The 23431-nt window shown below is 47.8% G+C and overlaps 1 protein-coding gene across 1 annotated transcript in view; it reads left to right on the forward strand.

Moving 5' to 3' along the window:
• The first annotated feature begins 2313 nt into the window (after positions 1-2313).
• The window catches only part of VILL (villin like), a 43341-nt gene continuing 22223 nt past the window's right edge, over positions 2314-23431 (forward strand). Inside the window, exons 1-3 of the mRNA XM_030487856.1 lie at positions 2314-2710; positions 14368-14449; positions 23348-23422. Coding sequence (XP_030343716.1) covers positions 14381-14449; positions 23348-23422 — 144 coding nt within the window. The 5' untranslated portion in view covers positions 2314-2710; positions 14368-14380. The remainder of the gene's footprint in view (positions 2711-14367; positions 14450-23347; positions 23423-23431) is intronic.

Here is a 23431-nt window from a genome sequence, read left to right on the forward strand (position 1 = left end):
TCTCATCTGCAGGGTTTGGCCCTTCCCTCTTCCTCCTGGAGCTCCATACCCAAAAGCAGGGTGGAAATACCTTTGCAACGTGTCATTTTGCAAACACATCCTTGGCAGAGCCTGTTTCCCCATGCACAATGTTAACCTTGTCCACATGCATGTGGGGTTGTCAAGGCTGAGGCAGATGTGAGCCATTACACTGCCAAACCTTGAGTTTGCACTTCAGCAGTCTTCCTCCCAGTGGCTTCTGATTTACCCCAGCATCAACCTGTGACAATGTCTTCAGTGTCTTAGGATTGCACTGGGACACTCAGAACAGCCTCATCTGCCATCATCTAAAAAATTAAACCACATGGTCTTTGAGCTCTGGGAATAGTGAGTCCAGGCTTAGGACTAGAACATGAGTGCATCAGGTCCTGCACATGGGAAAAACAGCTGGACAGGAACATCTTGGATAATGTTCCAGTTAAGAAAGTCAGGCTATTCTGTTTCCACCAGCACTGAGTTAAACTGCTTGGAAATAATGTTTTCTGCTCTGTAACCCTGTGGCATGACCAGAATTAGCAGGAAGCAAAAGTGCCTACAGCTCAGCCCTAAATGAGCCCATGTTTTATGACAGGCATTTTCTTTTCCTTTGGTATTGATTGTTCTAAACTGCTTTACATATATTTCTACAGATTTGGGCTCCTTAAAAGCTCAGCACGATTATTTACTACTACTTCATTGTGGTGATGGAAAGTGGGGAAAGGCAGCTCAAACATCACCTGTGCATAAGCCTGAAATGCATTATAAACTGTGGGTATAGGAGTGACACACTTCATCCCAGAGCTCAAATTCATGTAGTCACAACCATGGAAAGAGGCTGGTTTACATCAGTCTGTATCAGCACTGAAAAGGACCCAGGCACACAGCAGCTATTAATTAAACCCTTGATTCTGGGTATAATGACTTCATCTGGGGGAAAAGGGAACTGAAGGACAATGGAGTTTAGTGCTTATCCTCTTAGATGTCTTCACCCCATCTTCTAAATGTCTCCCACCAGAGCTGCTGGTGTATGACTCACACCACTGGGCCAGTAGTGGGCTTTGGGTTGACCCCAAAGATAAAAGCAGACCCTATTGTGGGTTCCCATCTTCTGTGGACTGGAGGAAGACATAACATGTTTCCTCTGTTCCCTACAACAGAGGAAGACACTCAGCATGAAGAAATTAAAAGAAGAAATGAAAAGAAGGAAAACTGAAAGGTGAAGGCTGCTATGGGTTTTACGAGTTGTAGCCTGCTGACACTGAGGGGTAAATTGCTTGCTAAGAGTTTCATCCATTTTCATCTAAACTAAGATCTATGAAGTGTTCTTCAGATATGGGCACACCCAGGCTGAAGGAGCAGGTTCAACCCACACCCTGATTTGCAGCTATCTGTGATTAGTGGTACACTGGTCTTTAGCTATGGCACAGGTATTTTGGGTGCTCTTCCTATTACAGGTCCTTTAGGTCTAAGGGTGGTCAGTGGCCACGATCTGTGGAAACTGTTGGTTTAAACCTCTTCCGACACCTGCTTTAGCTGATGAGCTGATCCATATCTATTTTCAGTTTGTGTGGGTTAGTCTGAAAAATCAAGGAAATGGCAAGAGAAGCGTGATGTGTAGGAAAGGGAGGATTTGGATGGTTCCCAGTCCAGAGAGGTCATGTAGTCTCTGTCCTTGGAGATATTTAAAACACATCTGGATGCAGTCCTAGGTCCCCCAATAGCAGAGCTGCTGGCTGATGACAGAGGGAAACAGTGCCTCACCCCTCTCCAGAGAAGGATGTTCCCTCCACCACAGCAAGCAGCACCATGCAGGTGCCAGGCAGGAGCAGATGGGAATGAGAGGAGATCGTTTATCTTCGGGTCATCCACAGCCCCACAGTGGCACCAGAGCAGCTTTTGGAGAGGGTGGCTGCATATTACAGATGCTTTTTTCTTAACAAAGAGCTATAATATCACAACAAATATCCACAGACACAGCTTTCTGCCTCAGAAGGTGGATACAACAAACACTGCCAGCTTTGCTTGGGTTTATCATTACTTTTCTCCTGGGAGGGCAGGCTGGTTGCATGCTCCAATGCTCTGTTACGTCCCAGTTTCAGCCAGTAATCTTGATGGCAATCCTGACCCCTGCTCCCCCTCACCCTGGGTTGCAAGAGCCCCAGGGCTCCAGCCTGCAAGGACAGGCAGACGTAGCTCCCTGTGCGCAGAAGCAGGTTTTCCCCTCGGACCAGCCGCGCCAAAACTCAGGACAGTTGGAGTCGGGGACTGGAGTCAGTCTTGGGCCCAAACATTAACGTGGCACTGAGCAGCACCACACCTTGCTTTGTCCAGCAGAGACAGAGAAAAGGGGGGTGAAAATCCTCCCCTGCCCTTTCAAATCTGGACAAATCAGGTTTCTAATTAAAGCAGCACTTAATCATTACTGCTCTGTGAACGCAGAGTTGGTTGAAACTCTCTCATACCAGCTGCTTCTTCGTCCTTCCGTGAGCCTGGGAATGGGTGGGATCTCCGAGTAGGAGTGTCTCTGTGGTTAAGTAGAGGATTGAATTACCGAACACTGCTGTTCCCGAGCTGACAAGGTAGCAGAACAGCAAACAAAAGTGCCTTGAAACTAGCTCACCAAAGAGGAGAGAAGGCGCTGGGTTTGGCAGAGAAGGGAGACCTGCGAGGACACTGTGCACTTTCCAGCAAGGTAAGTACGTTTCCTGCACCCCTCTGAAGTTTTATTTCTAAAGGCCAGAACTGTTGAATGACTTCTGTGCGACAGTAAGAAACAACAACAAATAATTAATAGATTTAATATGTTTTAAAAAATTTCTCAGCTGGTGTAAGCCAGGATGCCTTTACTGAAAGCAATGAGCCCATCCTGATTTGCACTGTCTGGGCTTGGAACACGCAGCTATCTCAGCTCATGAGAATCCGTCCGGCTACATATCAGCTCTGAGGACACATGCTTTTCATTTAGCAATCTGCACAGGCTGGTCTTGATTTCACACAATGAGCAATTAATGGTGTTTTGTTTTGGCCTGGTTTGTTTTATGCTTTGCTGCCATGGGGATTAGCTTAAAGCTCGCCTGTTTTTGCAACTCATTACGGGTCCAGACAGCAACACAAAGTCATTGGAAGTTCTCATCGATAGCTCTTGTGTCATCTAATCGATAGATCTGCTAATGGCTGAACTGCTGGGCTGTTTTGCTCTATAGGTACAAAGTGTTTTCTCATCCTGTTCATTTGAGATGCAAATTGCTCTGAGGTAAAATTGAGTTGTAATAGAGTTGAGCTGCAGGCTTATTGCCAATATTTTTCTTAGGCGTGCCGAAAAATACTTAACACAAAGGAGAACCGATATGAATTAGCATCTGTGGGAGGTTCACACTTATTCAGGGCTACCCTAGCACAGTTGTAAACAAATGTCGCAACAGATGAAGCAAACTGGCCCCACTAGAGCAGCACTGAGAGGGTGAATCATCCAGGTGCACTTTACACACTGCCGCTAAATGGGCAGATTAGAGCCTGAGAAATAGAGATTAGACAATTGCAGAGCATCAGCCTACTTCTTCTTTACCATTCCCTGCTGGCTAGAAGCAAATGTTAGGATGGGCACTAGCCAGCGCAGTGCACATCAGGAAAGCCCTGACTGTCTTCCCCCACCTTCCAGGTGAGCCTCCCCTCCTCCTCCTCCTCCTCCCTGCACAAACAGGCTGCCCTTTTCCTCCTCCGCCTCCCTTCCCACTGGCAGACATGTAGGTCTCATGACATTATTTCCTAGCAGAACTTTGTGGCAACAGTTGCCAAGGTCACCCAGCTGGGAGCAAAGGTTTTGTGCCCTGGCCGCAAACAGTGTCACTCTGGTCTCCTGCCTTCCTCTGTATCTGGGGGCTCCTGGTTAGGCTGAGACAATAAATCCCTGCTCTTGCATAGCCAGGGATGCCGAAGATGTCTCATGGTGTCTCCTGATCTTTTCCATGGAGCTGTGTGAGTGTTTTATGGACTTTAAGCATGGAGGGTGTTACCTTTTCAGCTATGGATTCCCTGGGGAGGTGTGGGACATGTGGCATGGAGGAGATGTCCCCAAGGACCCTGTGACTTCGGGCTGGATCTGTCCTGCAGCCTGGGCCTGCAGCACCACCCGTGCTCCTGTCATTTGTCCCCAGCCGAGGAGGAGGCCGGCTCAGACACTGCCCTGTGGTTGGGAGGTGCTGGGGCTCTGCTCTGTGCCAGGCACATCCTGCTGGACCAAATGCCTTCCCTCTTAACAGAGCTGAATGCGTGATAGCCCACTGCGAAACAGAGTCCTGTGCAGTGAAGGGGAGCTCTGGGCACAGTGAAAGCCTTTGGGCTACCTTTGGGCTGCCTGGCCCAGCAGCATTTTAGCCACCCCTGGGGAACATATGGGCCATCACCCCTCCTCCTCAAGTTCCCTCTTTCATCACAGGGAATGGGCTCTTTCGCAGCCTGCTAAAACTTGCTCTGGACTTACACAAAGCCACAGATTGGGCTATGTGTGAAATGTCCAACTGCACAAGGAAGGACTCCAGTGTGGACACACCGCACCCAAAATATCTCTGCTCCAGCTCTTTGTTTATTCACATATCTTCTTCAGTTTCTGTTGGCCTTCAGAGAAACAGATTGAACAGTCACCAGGGGATACACGCTCCTACAACTCATTAAAACCTCTCCTTTCATGCTCCCCCCTCCACATAATACAACCCTGGAAATGGGCCTAATTGTGATTTATCCTGGATGAGTATACATTTCCACTGTATTTCCACCCATTCTGGGTGTAAAAGGAATGCAGAAAGGGGTGCAAATGCACGAAGTCTTTGGCACCCCTCAGTCTGAAAAGTTCTGTGAGATGTAATCTTAATTTCCAACATTGGGTGATGTGTATTTGACTCAGTTGCCTTGATTTCTAAGGACCTCTGTTTGAAACAGAAATCCTACCATTTGTTATCCGTCTTTATCTGGGCCTATTCATGCTTATCTGAGGCAGTGCTGGGTAGAGTAACACTGAAACTTGTTATTACCTTATATCCACGTCAAAGACATGAGACATAGGGGGTGCTAAATTGCATGGTTGAGCTCCATCCTGGGCAGTTCCTGTGGAATTTGCTATTCAGAGCAGCTGACCTCTCCTACCTAAAAATGTCCTGTTGCTGTGCCCTTGGGTGAAAGAATAGGTTTCTGTCTGGCTCTTTATTTAAAACTGTTCTTACAAGAACAGCTGAACAAGGTAAGGAACAGGCAGCACTAGAAATGATATTCTTTTTTTGGGTGATAGAGACTATTTAGATACCTACCTTCACTTTGGGAGTGTGCTAGAGCCTGAATTACTATACTTTGTTGCTCTCTACGAAATAGCTGTCTGGGTCTGAGCAAATCCCACACACCCCAGGCTTTCAGATGCCTGGTTCCCTTCCCTGTGCTCAGACAGACCTCGCTTTGGCAGCTCTGGGTGCAAAAGGCAGTCCCGGATGAATGACTCTTTCTAAAGATGTTTGCAGTATTTGCAGGGATGTTTTATTCATTTAGCTTTGTGCAGTTAATGTGTCACTTTCGCAAAGCTGGTCTTCATTTCTGCCAAGAGGGGAGTTCACACTCTTCCCACGTTCATATGCTCTGTCCTGCCTGGTCTGGGTTTCACTTTTTAAGCCAAGAGAGTGCCAGACGCACAGGCGCATGGGCTTGGGCTTTGCTCCTTGCTGTGCCATGTCAGGGGAGAGCTCAGGCATGCAGGAGCCCCAGAGCTGGGCAGCGCAGGGTTTAGCTCAGAAAATCATGCACCAACACCATACATCATACAGCACATAATACCACAGGGGCAAAGTTATGCCTTCTTATTGCCCTGTGTCCTTCTGCCCTCATTCCCAGTAATCCACCCTATCTCCATGTGCCCCATTGTCTCCCTGGACCTCTTCTCTACCTCACCAAAAGCCAGCTTGGGAAGGAGACACAATCACAGGGTTTGTCGAGGGTGGGATGGTGCCCCTCAAGGAGCAATTGCTTAAAATGAGGAGGTGCAGGTAGAGACTGAGTGGCACCCACAAAGTCAGAGGAGGACCAAGAGTGACCTCACAGCAGCCCACCTGGATTGGAAGGGCTGGATGACACAGTGATAAACATATATGTGGTGTCAAACTCAAGCCTAGAGAATAACACTGGTATGAGTGAATGCTACCAAAAATCTGTGTGTTGCTGGTGTTCCATTGAGAGAAGATCCTGTGAAGGTAACTTATACCTTGGCTCAGCACCCCATCCCAGTGGAAGCCTGGGTTGGATTGGTTGGTACCTACCTGTTTTGACACAAGTTAGGTGTCTTTCACCAGTGTGTCAACCAACATACACAAAGGGCGAGCTTTACTTTGCAGCTCAAGAAGCAATCCTTCCCCCTGAATAAGTCCATTACATCTCATTGGGCTAGCAATGGAAATGTAGTCACCTACGGAGCACTATGCTTCAGCCCAGGTCATTTCATTTGCAATTCGAAATGTAAACCTGTTTTTTTGCAGAAGTCCTGGGTTTCTCTTCTCACATTTGATGTAGTGCTTGCATATCTGCACTGGAGCAAAACTGGAACAGTCCTTTGGATAGTTAATATTAAGCTTGCCACTTCCCCCTGGGAATCCAATGTTCTTGGAAGCAGTTCTCCAGCTGGTCTGAGCGGAGCCAGACCAGCACCCCTGCTCTATCACCATCAAACAAAGGTCTTGATAGCAAGGGCTTATTCAACTGCACTAGTTAAGCTGCACCATGGAAAACCTTCTCTTTATCTTGCACACACACATGCATGTGCATATACGCATGCATGCACTTGAATAGAAAACTGTCATATGCAGCACCAAAATCATAACTTTTAGACTTGGCCAGGTGGGTACCGATACTTGGGTTTAACTGTGGGTTTATTTATGGTATTTGGTTTGGTTCATGCTGGCAGATCTGGCAAGCAGAGTCTCAGGGCACAGTGGATGGGACTGAGCTCCCACTTTTAGAGAGGTGAAGGGCATCGTGGCAAACAGGGATCTCCGTCCAGGGCTTTCCCCATAAGCAAAGGGAACAATAAGTCTCTCCTGACCAAGATTCACTGGATCTGCCCTAGGCCCAATGTCAAGATGAGGGGAACCACCCAGGGAGAGTCCTCTTCAGATTTAAGCACCTAAAATTAAGACATGAAATGAGGATGGGTGAATCTCACCCTCTAACCCCCTCTCGTAGCCTTCCTCCAGGCTCTTTTAACCCTGCATAGGAAGTGGTGGCCTTTCCTCAGTTTCAGCTGGGGAAATGCCTTCTTTTCAGAGTTTCTCTTCAACACCCTTCCCATAAGCTTCTGAAGTGCAGGTGCTCCCCAGGGCTCAGGAAGGTTTTTCACAAGTGACCAACCACACATGCTCTCCTCCCTGATGTCTCAGCCCTGGTTTTACTTAATTGCAGTCGGTAGGTTAAATAATGCTCCATTAAAATGCTGATGTGGGAGAGGATTGTAAGTTTTTTCTTGGAGGTGGTGAGTAATTAGTAGTTTGTGAGAACATTTCTAATCTGAACCACTTTTCTGGAAACCAGGAAGAGGGATTTAAAATGGCTTCAGCTTTGTTTTCCTTCTGCGTGCGCCTCCTGCCCTCACTGTGCCACGAAGCCCTGCCTTTGGATGCAGTGCTGGTCCTGAGCCAGTGATCTCTCCCTTTCACCAGGGGAGAAGGAGCTGAAAGAAAGGAGAGATTTGTTCATAATGAATTGGCAAGCTACATGCTCGCCTTTCCCTGGGGATGGCTCTGTAGCATTACTGACTCAATAACCTCATGAAAAGGAGCTGGAGGTGGAATGGATACCCCTGAAGTAGGTGTATGCCAAGCTACATTTTATTATTTGAGAATAATACACCTGGCACCATACCAGGGGCAATGCTGCTGCAAGGCACTTGCACGCAGAATGCTTTTAACAGGTTCTTGTAGAACCGTTTTTTTTCTCAGGGATCTTCAGAGAGAGGTGGGTTTGCATGGGAAGAGTTTGTTCTCAGTCGCTGGGACTGATCTCAGGGCGAAGTTACTGCAGTTCAGACTCTGATGCTGCTTCTGAAAGCTTTGAGTCTAATAGGGCTGCCCTCACCCTGCGGAGATGCTACCTGCCTGGGAGAGCCTGCTGCTTTCAAAGGCATCCTGGGGAACAAGGACTTCCTGGGAAAGCAGTCACTCAAGAGCTGCGTGGGTGCTCCGACCTTCTCTATAGGACACCAAGGCAAGGGCTGCCAGCCTCCACGTTCAGCCAATTTGCTGTCCCTTTTCCAGCGCCTGTCACTGCTGAGTGCTGGGCTCTGCATCCAGAGTGATGAATGTGGAAACTCAGACTGCATGACTTGGGAGTTGTGGCTGGTGGTAAGGCTTTCCAATCCAATTCGTCAGTACATTGTTCTTACATTGTTGAGAAGTTTGCTGGGGCAATACAGCTCTGCTGTTCCCAGGACAAATAGTCAGTTGTTAAAATTTTAGAGGGAGAATTCAGAAATAGCAGCAGTTTGGGAAAAATCCGCTCCTACAAATCAGTTTCACAAGACCATCTGCTTGAAGATCAGACTGCTGGAAAGCTACCAGCAGTGAGACAGATAGAGAGGACAAAGGAGGTCATAAAGAGAGGTGTGGAGAGATGAGCAAGATTTTCTGGATGGAGTGAGCTGCTGAGCTAGAATTTATGGCAGGTGGAAATGAGGCAGCTGCAGGGACTAGTCAAAATCAGAGGATATAAATCATGAGTTGCCTGCCCTTTTAAATCAGATGTCCTCTGGAGAATCTGAAGAGACAGATGAGATACAGATTGAGGGCTGTTGCAAGTGGGAAGGTGGCTATATCACTGTAACCTCATATTTCCTTTTGCTTATGACTTTTAAATAAGGATCGGTGGTAGGATGGGAGAATTAGTGCAAAGCCCATCTGCATGTGGCTCACAAGGGGCTGACAGGTAAAGGCTTACAGCACTAGTGGGTTTCTGGGTAAGACTATGTATAAGCTACTAAGCCAGAGATGCCAGAAATGGAAAGGGGGTGAAAGCACAGGTTATAAGAAGACACACTAAGCTGAAGGTCTGCTTCTTGGTAACGCCTGGGAGAGTGATTGAAGATGGGGTAAATTTCCAGGGTTCAAGAGACACAGCAGCTGGGTGCTGGGGAGACTTGGTCAGCTTTTGTCTGGCAGGACAAAATGGTTATTGCTCTTGCAGAACCTGAAAACTGGCTAGGTGGATCCAGATTTCTGCATACTTTGAGCTTACTGAGGGGGGAATTCAAACCTCTCCTGAAGTATAGAGCACTTCCAGTTTGAGAGGCCATTAACATAAAATCAACTCAATGGCTCTCCACTTCATCCCAGGCTCTTAAATCTTCACTCACATTAACCCTGAACAGACTTTAGCATCTCAGTCTTCAGCATCCCAGACTTTGCCTCATCAGCAAAGAACAGAAAAGACCAGTCACCTGTGATGGAGGTAGCTGCTTGGACAAGATGTTTTTTGGTGATCCCTGTCAGCCATTCATGGAAAAAAGGAAAACCTGCCCATCTGAACCCAGTGAAGTCCTTTCTTACTTCCAGAACCATTAATCCTGAGAAGGTGAGCAAGAAGCTTCTTCACAATCTTAGTTCATCCTGTCCAATACTCCATCTCAAGTTTTGATCCACCTCTACTGAAGAGAAGACTAAAAAATCCCTTCAACCCCATTCATGATCCACTCAGATGATTTGGTAGCATGGACAGAGGATCTTTTCTGACTGATGGAGGTGGCTGAAGCATGAGGGTCAATCCATTTTATTGCCCTAATGCCAAACTGATGGGAAGGCACAGCTTGCTGAAAGTGCAACACCTGAACCAGGGCTCACAGACCCCGAGGAGTAGAGCCCAGAAAACATATCCCAGCCATTTAGCTGTCTCATTTCAAAGGCATTAAGTAAAGACGAGCCTGCCAGCTTTCCTAATAAGCTGTTCCAATATTTAATTGCCCACCGTGATCAGAAATAGCATCTTATTTCAAGGCCTGTTTTACATAATTTTAGCTGCCAGGCAACAGCTCTTTCCAAGAAGGCTGAAGTGCTCTCCATGGTCAGCCGGGCATGTCTGTGCAACCCTCTCCTTGGCACACTGGCCACACTGAGCTCCTGAATCGTGCGAGACTTAGAGGAGGGTGAGCTGAGCTGTACTTTGTCCTCTTTTGCCATCCCCCAAAACACATATCCCGTTCCCTGCCACATCACCATGTCGCAGAACATCCAACATGGGTAGTGCGATTCAGCTTCTCTGATTGCAACCCTTCCTGTGGCTGTGCAAGAGGATAGGAGCTGTCACCAACACACACCTACGCATATGGACACGCATGTCACAGGTGCTCTTACCTTTTGCCTTCCAGACAAAAAATTGGAGAAGGATATTACGTGAGTGTGTGGCAACATGAGAAAGAAGACGAGCCCCATTGCTGGATCCCCCTACCTATCATTTTCATGTGAGATAAAAGCCACTTTTTCTCCTCCTGCAGCAGGAAAATTAGACAGCTTATATTGGTTGAGTACCGTGCTTCTGGACAGTCACTCACCAGGCACATTCACTGTTCAAAGCAATGGTCCCAAGCTGTAGCTGATGAGCCACACAAGGAAACTCAGCACTGAATTTCATTCCTCTGGGCAAAACAAGAGTTAACTGCTGTCCTCTCTGCAAACAAAAAATGGCACCTACTTGGGCCCAGATGCTCAACTATAATGGAGACAATGAAAGCAATTCAACAGCCCTGGTTTACCTCATCTAATGCCAGTCCAAGTATTCCCAATAATTAGGCCTTTCAGCCTGGAAAGGCTGGAGCCACAGCTGCTTCCTATTTTCCTGAAGCTGTACAGACCATTAGTCATTTCACTGGGGTTTTTTTATTACCATAACTACAGCCTAGTAAGTATGCCGCCAAAACCCAGACAAGCCAAATCAGGCTTAATTCAGAACGTACTTCAGGAGTTTGAAATGATCTCCTATCCTCCTTCTGAGTCCTTATTTTCCTTCCCCACCCAAACAGCCTGAGTCTGCCTGAAGAAATGTCCTGCTAAGTCTGCTTTCCCAACACATACCAGGTTGACCAGAATGAAGTAGTGATTGCTGGCACTTCCATCCCGACTATTATTCATTAACCAATCTTGGGAGTGACCTTGACACTTAATTAGTCATCTAGTCCTTCCTGAAGGCAAAGCTTTTCCCCACACTGTGCTGGCTGGAGAGGAGTTGGGGATCATATTTAGCAAGCAAGACTGTTGCTGTGATTTTGGCAGTGTGTGAAGAGGAGCAGGTGTAATAAATACCCATCTGCCTTCACCCGCCAGCTTTGTTACCAACATCATGTTAGGGAAGGCTTTGCTTTTTACCCTGGATTCTCCAGGTTGTCCCGGCTGTGACATCCAGCCAAGACACCAGCCACTGACATTTGGTTTTCAGGTCCTCTGGAATAACAACAGCAAGTTTTGCTCTTTGTATTTTAATTTATAGCATCTTAACCAAGTGGTGATAACCCAGCAGAACATCTTCAAGCCAGAAGTTGCCTTTGCTATGCAGTGGCCACCTCTCAGCGGCGTTCATTGTGTGAACTTGTCTCCTCTTTCCATGGTGCAAGAGTCCTTGGAACTGATGGAGATGGGGTAGCTGGCCCTGGAGGTGGAAATCAGATAGTTGCATGTTACTAATCTGGAGGCAAAGAGGTAAACTACAGCTGCTTTAGTGCTTCTCTCCCACTTTGCAGGTAAAGCCGTGTTTGTGTACAAGGAAGCAAATGTCCATTCCTGGAACTAGTGTCTTTTCCCCCAGTGAATTCCTCAGAGTCAGATGACTTCTGCTTCTTGCCAATTTGTATTTCACCTAGTGCTGGGCAAAACTGGTTAGGCTGAGATAGATAGAAACTGACCCAAACACTGCTGTTGAAAACCCACAGTGAACCCAAGCCTTAAAACATCCATTTTCTTCTTTTGAAATTAGAAAAGTTTCTGCTCTTCCTGATTTCAGCACAGATGAGAGGTTTTCACTCCATAAATATTGGATTTTTGTGTCTGGACAGAAGTTGAATTATGGGATCATCTGATTAAAAACCCACATTGAATCATTAATGAAATGAGCTGTCTGATTATATAAGTCATATTCCTATTATTTCTAACTTGGCCACTAGCTGAAAGAAGCTGGAAAGTCCAAAGAAAACAGCCAGCCTTGTCTATGCTTGTCACTGCCCCAGCTTAATGACTAAGGAGGAAGGGAGGGACAGCATTTCCCAGAAAAGTGGGGAGCAGCACTATTGGGTAGGTTTCAGGTGGAGAAAGGAGCCCCAGGAGCAGAGGAAGTGCACCTAAGATCCCTGTTTTGAGTCAAAGAGGTGGGAATTGATAGGGCATTGCTGTCTTTTGGAGGGTTTTGTACAGCATGGCTGTCTGCGCTCAGAGGAATCTCAGCATCCTTTGGGTTAATTTTTCCAATGGGAGAGGCTGGGATGCTGGATGAAGCAGGGAAGCAGCTGTATCTTGCAGCTGGCCAGCTGCCGGTTTCCTGCGCTAATAGCAAGCGAGCAAAATGCCTGCTGCTTTCCACAGGGAGCAGTGTCAGGTTTGCGAAAAAACTTCCCTCGCATATAAACATCTTTACTGGCTTTGTTTTCATGTTGTTCCTGTTTTGATGCTGGAAGGGAAAACCCTAGATAAATTAAAAATATAGCTGAGGGTAGGAGGCTTCACTTAGTTTTTAGTTTGATAGGGACCTTTCAAATGCCATATTAAAATCAAGGTCTTTTGGTTAAAGATCCGAACTGGGATCATGGTTTTAGCTTCAGTTCCTGATATCCCTGGACTTCACAGTAGGTGATTCAGGATGACATTCAGAAAAGAGTCTAGCTCCTCTGTAGACACTGAAATATCTTTCTGGATCTGTTTTTTAATCTGTGTGGGTCTCAATTACCTTGCTGAGAATTGAGATGAAAAATGTCTTTTTTTATCCCTTGCTGCCTGTCTTCTTGCCTGGAAGCTATCTGGAGGACCTGAGGAGGAGATGATTGTTACTAAATGCACTCCTGGTAGGTAGATGAGGCCACATGGACTCAGTCTTCCACAGTCCTTCAGATATATTTATGTTCAGGAAGGAGCGAGCATGTCTGACTCCTGCTACTGAGTGCTGCCAGACTGTGGGTGCCTGCTCAGTTTGCAGAGAGGTGTTGGGGCTGTTCTCAACAGCCTGTGTCTCTCTACTGCCTGTGCAAGGAGCCAGGGTCTGGCAGCTCTGGGCTGAGGGAGATCTGGATGGACCAATGTTCCTGCCTAAAACGTCAATTATTCTGCTCTTACTTACTGCACAAACTCTTCAGGAGAAGGGCCATCAGTTCTTATGACTTTATGGTGCCAATGCAGCTCATCTCTCCATGTTCTCATAACACAAGCAATTAACATACCTTCTGGCAGGAGATCATCTGTCTTTGTTCTGTTCCTCCTTCAGAAGAAGCTTATTCCATGGCTTTGTGCAATAGCTTCTTGTATTTTTCATCTTATCGTGGCTCAGTTGTGCCCAGTTGAGGCAGCCATGGCACCGTTCCTTCTCCTAGGTGGTTTTCTACAGGTGAGCAGAGGAGGGCAGACAGGCTGTGGCCTACAATCAGTGCAGGCTTTTTATCCAGAGACAGAGAAGAAAATGCAGTCAATCAAGTTGTTGTTTTTTAACATAGTACAATTGTTCAGTCTGTCACGAACAAATGTAAATCAGGGGAGCACACTGGCAAAGCAAATGAATGCGAAACACAGAAATCAGTGAGCTGTGTTTTCTCTCGAAGCTGGGCCTTGATTTGTGAGCAGGATTAAGTCATACAGGAAAGGCTGATATGGGTCTTGCCCCCACACAAACACGATCTGTCCCATGGCTGCTACAGCAGAACTGAGCTGCTCAGGAGGCACCTGCCATGCCCTCCTTCCGGGACATCTACCGTTGTCTTTGCCACCCTTTGTGCCATGGTGGAAACAAAACAGTACTGATGTCAGGTCCAACACCCCAGTGAATCCTTTCCACCTGTTCAAATAGCAGGGAAATAATTCCACACAGACAACGATATCCTATCTAGTCTTTGCTGTGCTGTGATCCCACCCTTTGCTTGGCACCCTGTGAACATGGATAGCCTGGGAATGGGGCTTCATCCCACCTAACTGTTGATAACTACAGCTATACTCTTTTCATAGTCGGCAGAGAGGTAGTGACATTTCAAGGTACAGATTATCTGTACTAACCCTCCACTGATGGTAAGAGGAACCCAGGAGACTAGCACACTTACTGCTGTATCAATTATATACTTATTTTGGTTTTCCTTTTTCCTTTCCCTTCCAGCTCAGACTGCAGGATGACAGACGGTGACACAAATCTCCCAACTATTGAGAGAAAGCTGGGACTGCAGATATGGGGCATAGAGGTATGACAAAAGGCAATGATGGCATATGTCCTCTGCACCTGTGTGTGTATGTTTCAAGGAAGAGATATTCTTGAAACAATCTGGGTGGGAAAAGAGGGTCTTACAGATAAGATAAGGTGGGAAACAGGAGACCTACCATCGCTCTATGCAGCTTTCAGCATGTTATTGCTTTGGTTTCCTGCCCTGTGAAACAGTGATAATACTGACTGAGGAAACATGATTGTGGTGCAACTGAAGCTTTCTCACCTCCTTCAGGAACCAAGGCAAGGCTGCTTTAGCGTACTAGAAATTAATTCCCTGTTTCACCAAGAAGAGGGGTTATGCATAAGTAACCTTAGTCTATACCGGCAGCTGCCATGGGCAAAGCACCCATTTTCGCAGCAGAGGCATCCCATGGAGTCTATTTGCACCTCATCCTTGTCTTCCCAACTCCAATCAATGGGTCACTGCAAGGAGAGATACTGCAGCCTGCAAGATCACCCTCCGCTTGTGGTAGTATTTGATTTTGTATTGGGGTGGGGCTATGCTCAATTCTGCCTGTTTCTGGCCCAATTTTCCAGGAACATTCCCCTGCAATGAGAGGGCACATAGACTGAGGTGCATAGCCCACTCAGGGAAGCAGTGGGAAGGCACTCCAACACATCTCAAAGTGGTGGTGGCCCTCTGCAGATCCCAGCTATGTTCCACGTATCACAGAGTCTTTGCCTTTCCATTTCTCTCCAAAGCAGTGTACTAAACTTCTTTCTAGAGGTTCTGTAATTAGAGACAAGGGTCAAGCTGGTATGCTGGGAAACAAGTCAGGCCACCAGAAGAATGTATGTCTCTAATTCCAGGGAACCACAGAGCCGGTCCAAGCCCAGGAGCTGCATGTGTACTGGTGGGTGGCACATCCAGGCACCTGCGCTGGGCAGGCATGGCTGGTTAATTGTGCACTTGTACGAGATGAAGTGTACTATTAGGGTCTGGAGGGGTTGTCATGGTTTGAGCCCAGCCGGTAACTCAGAACCACACAGCCGCTCGCTCACTTCCCCCCCCCCCGCCTTCTTCCTCCCCCCGCTCCCGGAGGGATGGGGAGGAGAATGGGAAGAATGTAACTCCCACGGGTTGAGATAAGAGCAGTCCCGCAACTAAGGTATAACACAGAACCACTACTGCTACCACCAATGATAATAACGATTAGTGAAATAACAAGGGGAGAGGATACAATTGCTCACCACCCGCCGACCGATACCCAGCCTGACCCGAGCAGTGATCTGGGCCTTCCGGGTAACTCCCCCCGTTTTATATACTGGGCATGACGTGCTGTGGTATGGAATACCCCTTTGGCTAGTTTGGGTCAGGTGTCCTGTCTCTGCTTCCTCCCGGCTTCCCCTCCTCCCTGGCAAAGCATGAGACTGAGAAAGTCCTTGGTTGGAATAAACATTACTTAGCAACAACTAAAAACATCGGTGTTATCAGCGTTGTTCCCAGGCTGAAAGTTAAAAAACACAGCACTGCACCAGCTACTAAGCAGGAGAAAAATGACTGCTATAGCTGAACCCAGGACAGTATCCAGCCCTTATTCCATACCATTCACGTCATGCTCAGATCCCACATCTCTCAGCACACCATCACCCCTGTCCCATATATACACATATATATACACCCACACCCACACACAGAGAAAGATATCGTTCCCTAGTCCATGGACCAATCCCTGTAAAATTGCTGAACTCATCCAGTCCATGATGTCAGGCTCCATCTCTTGTAATAGTCTTTCAGGGCAGGAGGGACGGTACATAGTGTTGGGTTGTTGCCTGCTGATGATACCGCCAAACTCATCTGGTCACTGCTGAGCTCGTCTGGTTTCCTCAAAATTCATTCTTTGTTGAGGTGATGATCGGAGGGAAGTCAGGGTCAATGGCTGGTGACCTGAAGATATCTAGCTGGTGGGCTATAAAAGTGTTATAGAGCAGGCAACAGCGTACAATTGAGTTCATTGGCTGTTTTCCCCCAAAATCAAATCCCCTTGAGGTACACATCGGACTTCCCCATCTTCCCGCATTACCCACCAAGTATATCCAGGTCCCTGAGCAAAAGCAACCCCACGAGTGGGTTTGCCTTTACCTGAAGCAGGAATAACCCAGACTGTCTTCCCCAACAAATTCTTTATGTGCACCACAGGAACTTTATCCCCCTCTACAGTACGTAAAAGTTCTGATTGGGCTGGGCCAGCCCTGTTGGCAGATCCCCTACTGTTGACCAACCAGGTGGCTTTTGGTAAATGTGTATCCCAGTGTTTGAAAGTCCCACCACCCATTGCTCTCAGTGTAGTTTTTAACAGCCCATTGTACCGTTCGATTTTCCCAGAGGCTGGTGCATGGTAGGGGATGTGGTATACCCACTCAATGCCATGCTCTTTGGCCCAAGTGTCTATGAGGTTGTTCCGGAAATGAGTCCCATTGTCTGACTCAATTCTCTCTGGGGTGCCGTGTCGCCACAAGACTTGTTTCTCAAGGCCCGGGATAGTGTTCCGGGCAGTGGCATGGGACACAGCGTATGTTTCCAGCCAGCCGGTGGTTGCTTCCACCATGGTAAGCACATAGCGCTTGCCCTGGCGGGTTGGTGGGAGTGTGATATAGTCAATCTGCCAGGCCTCCCCATATTTGTACTTCAGCCATCGTCCTCCATACCAGAGAGGCTTTAACCGCTTGGCTTGCTTAATTGCAGCACATGTTTCACATTCGTGAATAACCTGGGCAATAGTGTCCATCGTTAAGTCCACCCCTCGATCACGAGCCCATCTATATGTTGCATCTCTGCCTTGATGGCCTGAAGTGTCATGGGCCCACCGGGCTAAAAATAATTCACCCTTATATTGCCAATCCAAGTCCATCTGAGCCACTTTAATCTTAGCAGCTTTATGCACTTGCTGGTTATTCTGGTGTTCCTCAGTGGCCCGACTCTTGGGTACATGAGCATCTACGTGGCGTACCTTCACCACCAGGTTCTGCACCCGAGCAGCGATATCTTGCCACAATGCAGCAGCCCAGATGGGTTTACTTCTGCGTTGCCAGTTGCTCTGCTTCCATTGCTGCAACCACCCCCACAGGGCGTTTGCCACCATCCATGAGTCAGTATAGAGATAAAGTACTGGCCATTTTTCTCGTTCAGCAATGTCCAAGGCCAGCTGGATGGCTTTCACCTCTGCAAATTGACTCGATTCACCCTCTCCCTCAGCAGTTTCTGCAACTTGTCGCAGGGGACTCCACACAGCTGCCTTCCGTCTCTGATGCTTTCCCACAATACAGCAGGACCCATCAGTAAACAAGGCATATTGCTTTTCACTCTCTGACAGTTCATTATATGGTGGGGCCTCTTCAGCACGCGTCACCTCCTCTTCTGGTGACATCCCAAAATCTTTGCCCTCTGGCCAGTCCATGATGACTTCTAGAATTCCTGGACGACTGGGATTTCCTATTCGAGCTCGTTGTGTAATTAGTGCGGCCCACTTACTCCATGTAGCATCAGTTGCATGATGTGTAGAGGAGACCCTGCCTTTGAACATCCAGCCCAGCACAGGCAACCGGGGTGCCAGGAGGAGCTGCGCTTCAGTTCCAGTCACTTCTGAGGCAGCTCGAACCCCTTCATAGGCTGCCAGTATCTCTTTTTCAGTGGGAGTGTAGCTGGCCTCGGATCCTTTATATCCCCGACTCCAAAAGCCAAGGGGTCGACCTCGAGTCTCCCCTGGAGCTTTCTGCCAGAGGCTCCAGGTAGGACCATTCTCCCCAGCTGCGGTATAGAGCACATTTTTCACATCTGGCCCGGCCCGGACTGGTCCGAGGGCTACTGCATGAACTATTTCTCGTTTAATTTGTTCAAAGGCTTGTTGTTGCTCAGGGCCCCATTTGAAATCATTCTTCTTCCAGGTCACGTGGTAGAGAGGGCTTACAATCAGACTGTAATTTGGGATGTGCATTCTCCAGAACCCCACGACACCTAAGAAAGCTTGTGTTTCTTTCTTGTTAGTTGGTGGAGACATTGCTGTTATCTTGTTGATCACGTCTGTGGGGATCTGGCGGCGTCCATCTTGCCATTTTATTCCCAAAAATTGAATCTCCTGTGCAGGTCCCTTGACCTTATTCCGTTTTATGGCAAAACCGGCCTTCAGCAGGATTTGGATTATTTTCCTCCCTTTCTCAAAAACTTCTTCCGCTGTATCACCCCACACGATGATGTCATCAATGTATTGCAGGTGTTCTGGAGCTTGCCCCTGTTCCAGTGCAGTCTGGATCAATCCATGGCAGATGGTAGGGCTGTGTTTCCACCGCTGGGGCAGTCGGTTCCAAGTGTACTGGACGCCCCTCCAAGTGAAAGCAAACTGTGGCCTGCGTTCTGCTGCCAAAGGGATTGAGAAAAATGCATTGGCAATGTCAATTGTGGCATACCACTTGGCTGCCTTTGACTCCAGTTCATATTGAAGTTCTAACATGTCCGGTACGGCAGCACTCAATGGTGGTGTGACTTCGTTCAGGCCACGATAGTCTACTGTTAATCTCCACTCTCCATTAGACTTTTGCACTGGCCATATGGGGCTATTAAAGGGTGAGCAGGTCCTGCTGATCACTCCTTGGCTCTCCAGTCTGCGGATCAGCTTATGGATGGGAATCAAGGAGTCTCGGTTGGTGCGATATTGCCGCCGGTGCACTGTTGTGGTCGCAATTGGCACTTGTTGTTCTTCGACCTTCAGCAACCCCACAACCGAAGGATCCTCTGAGAGACCGGGTAAGGTGGACAGCTGCTTAATTTCCTCTGTCTCCAAGGCAGCGATACCAAAAGCCCATCTATACCCTTTTGGGTCTTTGAAATACCCTCTCCTGAGATAGTCTATGCCAAGGATGCATGGAGCCCCTGGACCAGTTACAATGGGGTGCTTTTGCCACTTCCTTCCAGTCAGGCTGATTTCAGCTTCCAGCATAGTTAACGCTTGGGATCCTCCTGTCACTCCAGAAATAGAAATGGGTTTCACCCCTTGATACCTTGATGGCATCAGAGTACACTGTGCACCGGTATCTACTAGAGCCTTATACTTCTGTGGGACTGATGTGCCAGGCCATCTGATCCACACAGTCCAGTAAACCCGATTATCCCTCTCCTCCACCTGGCTGGAGGCAGGGCCCCTCTAATAGTGATCACAAAATTCTCCACTTCTGTCTTGTAGAAAGGGATTAGTATTCCTTATCACAGGAGCTGGAGTAAAATCAGCTCTTTCGCTCCATCTGGGAAACTGCTCGCCAGAGACTGGAGCAGCAGCTTTCCTGGGAGGATCATCCTTGACCATTGTTCTCCTCTTCAGTTCACGCACCCGTTGCTCCAGAGCTGAAGTAGGTTTTCCATCCCGCTTTCTCATGTCTTCTCCATGATCCCGCAGGTAAAACCATAGGGTGGCCCGTGGCGTGTACCTCGTATATTTTCTTTCTCGAGCAGTAGGGCGCCTTCTGTTGATAGCTGAGACATGGGTTGGTACGCGTGGAGAGCTGGATAGATCGGATAAATCGTCTCTCAATTGTTTGAACTCCTGGGACAGTTTTTCCACAGCTGAAATGATGGAAGGGGTGAGATTGTCTTCGAACTCTCGGAGTTGACGAATCAGGAAATCCACTGTTGGTGATACTCCGTCATTCCAGGTCATTGATGCCAATGTGTGGGCATATGATGATGGCGCACTCCGTGTAAGTTTCCGCCACATGGGTCGTGTACATTCGACTTCATCTGGGTCTACGGATGTGTTCCTGGAATCCGGCCTACGATAGATCATCTCTATAATGGCTGATTCCCTCAGGGACTGGATGCCTTTCTCTATCGTGGTCCAGTTGGCTGAGCGATTCGTAATATCGTCTTTGTAGGGAAACCTTTCCTTCACAGCTGCCAGGAGCCGCCTCCAAAGACTGAGGGCTCGCTTCTCTCTTGCAATCGCTTTGTCAATTCCTCCTTCCTTAGCAAGTGATCCCAGCTGCTTGGCTTCCCTACCTTCTAGTTCATGACCGTCGGCCCCATTGTCCCAGCACCGGAGCAACCAGGTGACAATGTGCTCCCCTGGAAGACGGGTGAAATCTTTTCGCATATTCCGTAGTTCGGTTGAGGTCCGGGGTCGAGAAGTGACCTCTTCTTCTTCTTCCTCTTCCTCTGACCCACGTAGTAGTAACTCTTGTTCAGGTGCTGTTGCATATAGTAATGGCACTGGGTCTTCATCTTTCTTCGCTTCGCGGGTTGCTCTTTGTGCCTTTCGTTTGCTTTTGCTTACAGGGGCAACAGACATTGTCACAAACTGGACATTTGGTTTAGCTGCAGTGTTTGTCACTGTGGTTGGAGTGGCTGCAGTGTCTGCCACTAGGATTGGAGTGGTTGCAATGTCTATTGCTGGGGTTGGTGCAGCTGTTGTGCTTGGGAGTTGAGTAACACCAACAGCTGCATTATCTGTTGCTGTCGGGGTTTGAGTAGCTACTGTGCTTGTCACTGGGGTTGGTGTAGCTGCAGTGCTTGGAGTAGCCATATTGTCTGTTGCTGTCGGGGTTTGAATAGCTACTGTGCATGTCACTGGGGTTGGTGTAGCTGTGGTGCTTGGAGTAGCTATATTGTCTGTTGCTGTCGGGGTTTGAGTAGCTACTGTGCTTGTCACTGGGGTTGGTGTGGCTGCGGTGCTTGGAGTAGCCACATTGTCTGTTGCTGTCGGGGTTTGAGTAGCTGTTGTGCTTGTCACTGGGGTTGGTGTAACTGCTGTATTTGAAGTTGGAGTAGTTGCGTTGTCTGTTGTGGTCAGGGTTTGAGTAGCTGTTGTGCTTGTCACTGGGGTTGATGTAGCTGCTGTACTTGGAGTAGCTGTGTTGACTGTTGTGGTCAGGGTCTGAGTAGCTGCTGTGCTTGTAGTTGGCATAGCTGCGTTGTCTGTTGCTTTGCCATCAGATCCAGAGCCATTTTTTTCCCTTTGAAGGTGCTGGATAGTGTTGAGCAGGGCTCTGTAGGCATAGGCCAAGCCCCAGCACGTTGCCAAAATTTGTCCCTCTCTGGTATAACCAGGACGACAGCACACCTCGTTTAAGTGTTTTACTAGTTTTTCCGGATGTTGCACTTGTTCAGTGGTGAAGTTCCAAAGCACTGGAGGGGCCCACTGGCCTAGGTACTTGCCCATACTATCCCACACACCCTGCCACTCATAACTGTCCAGCCTCAGGGAAAATCTCCTGGTGGTCCTCCTATATCGTCGTCTAACCCTAGACCAGATTCGAACCTGATACTGATGAATTTTTGACATTAAACGAAATAGGATGTTCCTACGACGGGATGGCCGTGGGTAAAACACACTCTGTATGTTTGCCAACATGCTGATCCCCAGCACAATCAGCAGGCAGGTTTCAAGGGTACTCAAAGGCCATCTAAAACCTTCAGAACTCTCAATTGCTGTTGCAAATAGGCTGGTGGGGGAACGGGGGGTGAAAGAGAATGCTTCCTTCGTAAGTTTACCCCCCGAGGAGAAAAAAAAAGATATGCAATTGCTAAAATATTTCATTATATACCTCCCAATGTATAGTGGTGATGGCCACGCTGGAAGCACAAACCAGACCAGTTTCATGATCAATGAGTCTATTGTATTACAAGTCATTACCATGAAGTACAGTGAAACAAGAACCTTAGCCCAGGCCCCCCAGCCGATAAACGCTAAAACAGCAAATAGTGGCTGTAAGTAAGGTACAACATGCTGAAATTCTGAGATCAAGCGCAACACGTCTGAGAGCCAAATAATCACCATTGTGACGAGTAGTAACAATGAATGCTTATCACAAATATGATTAAACACACTCTGGTCAGATCTGTCGTTATCTCAACCTTTCGTGCCCCACGTTGGGCGCCAAAAAGAACTGTCGTGGTTTGAGCCCAGCCGGTAACTCAGAACCACACAGCCGCTCGCTCACTTCCCCCCCCCCCCTTCTTCCTCCCCCCGCTCCCGGAGGGATGGGGAGGAGAATGGGAAGAATGTAACTCCCACGGGTTGAGATAAGAGCAGTCCCGCAACTAAGGTATAACACAGAACCACTACTGCTACCACCAATGATAATAACGATTAGTGAAATAACAAGGGGAGAGGATACAATTGCTCACCACCCGCCGACCGATACCCAGCCCGACCCGAGCAGTGATCTGGGCCTTCCGGGTAACTCCCCCCGGTTTATATACTGGGCATGACGTGCTGTGGTATGGAATACCCCTTTGGCTAGTTTGGGTCAGGTGTCCTGTCTCTGCTTCCTCCCGGCTTCCCCTCCTCCCTGGCAAAGCATGAGACCGAGAAAGTCCTTGGTTGGAATAAACATTACTTAGCAACAACTAAAAACATCGGTGTTATCAGCGTTGTTCCCAGGCTGAAAGTTAAAAAACACAGCACTGCACCAGCTACTAAGCAGGAGAAAAATGACTGCTATAGCTGAACCCAGGACAGGGGTGAATGACATCAGTATCCTCAAGTCTGTCTTTTCTCAGTACTAGTAGTTGATATGAGCCCCTGCTAAAGTGGTTATCCTACCAAAGCTCTGAAAGTTATGCTCAAACTTACAGGTACTGAGTAAAAACCATGCCCCAAAACTTACCATTTAGGTCTTCTTTCTCTAGACCTACAGGACTTTGGAAGGTCAAAGAGAACTTGTCAGTCTGTCCAAGCATTATAATTTGTCCCTTCTTACCCTTTAGTACTTTGGGGATTTCCCCCAGAAGCAGCTTTTCCCAGCTCACAAGCACCACACAGATTCTTCCTCCTCCAAACCCTGATTATCACCTTAGTGTGTCATGCAGCCCAGCTGTTGTGTTTCACACACATCAACTTCTGGCTCTGAAGTTCTAGCAATGACCCAAACTCTCATTTCCTTACAGAATATGAAGATGGTTCCTCTACCTGAAAAGGCTTATGGGACGTTTTTTGAAGGAGACTGTTACATAATTCTGCATGTAAGTAAG

This window comes from Strigops habroptila, chromosome 1, assembly GCF_004027225.2.
Source record: "Strigops habroptila isolate Jane chromosome 1, bStrHab1.2.pri, whole genome shotgun sequence".
NCBI classification, from domain to species: Eukaryota; Metazoa; Chordata; class Aves; order Psittaciformes; family Psittacidae; genus Strigops; species Strigops habroptila.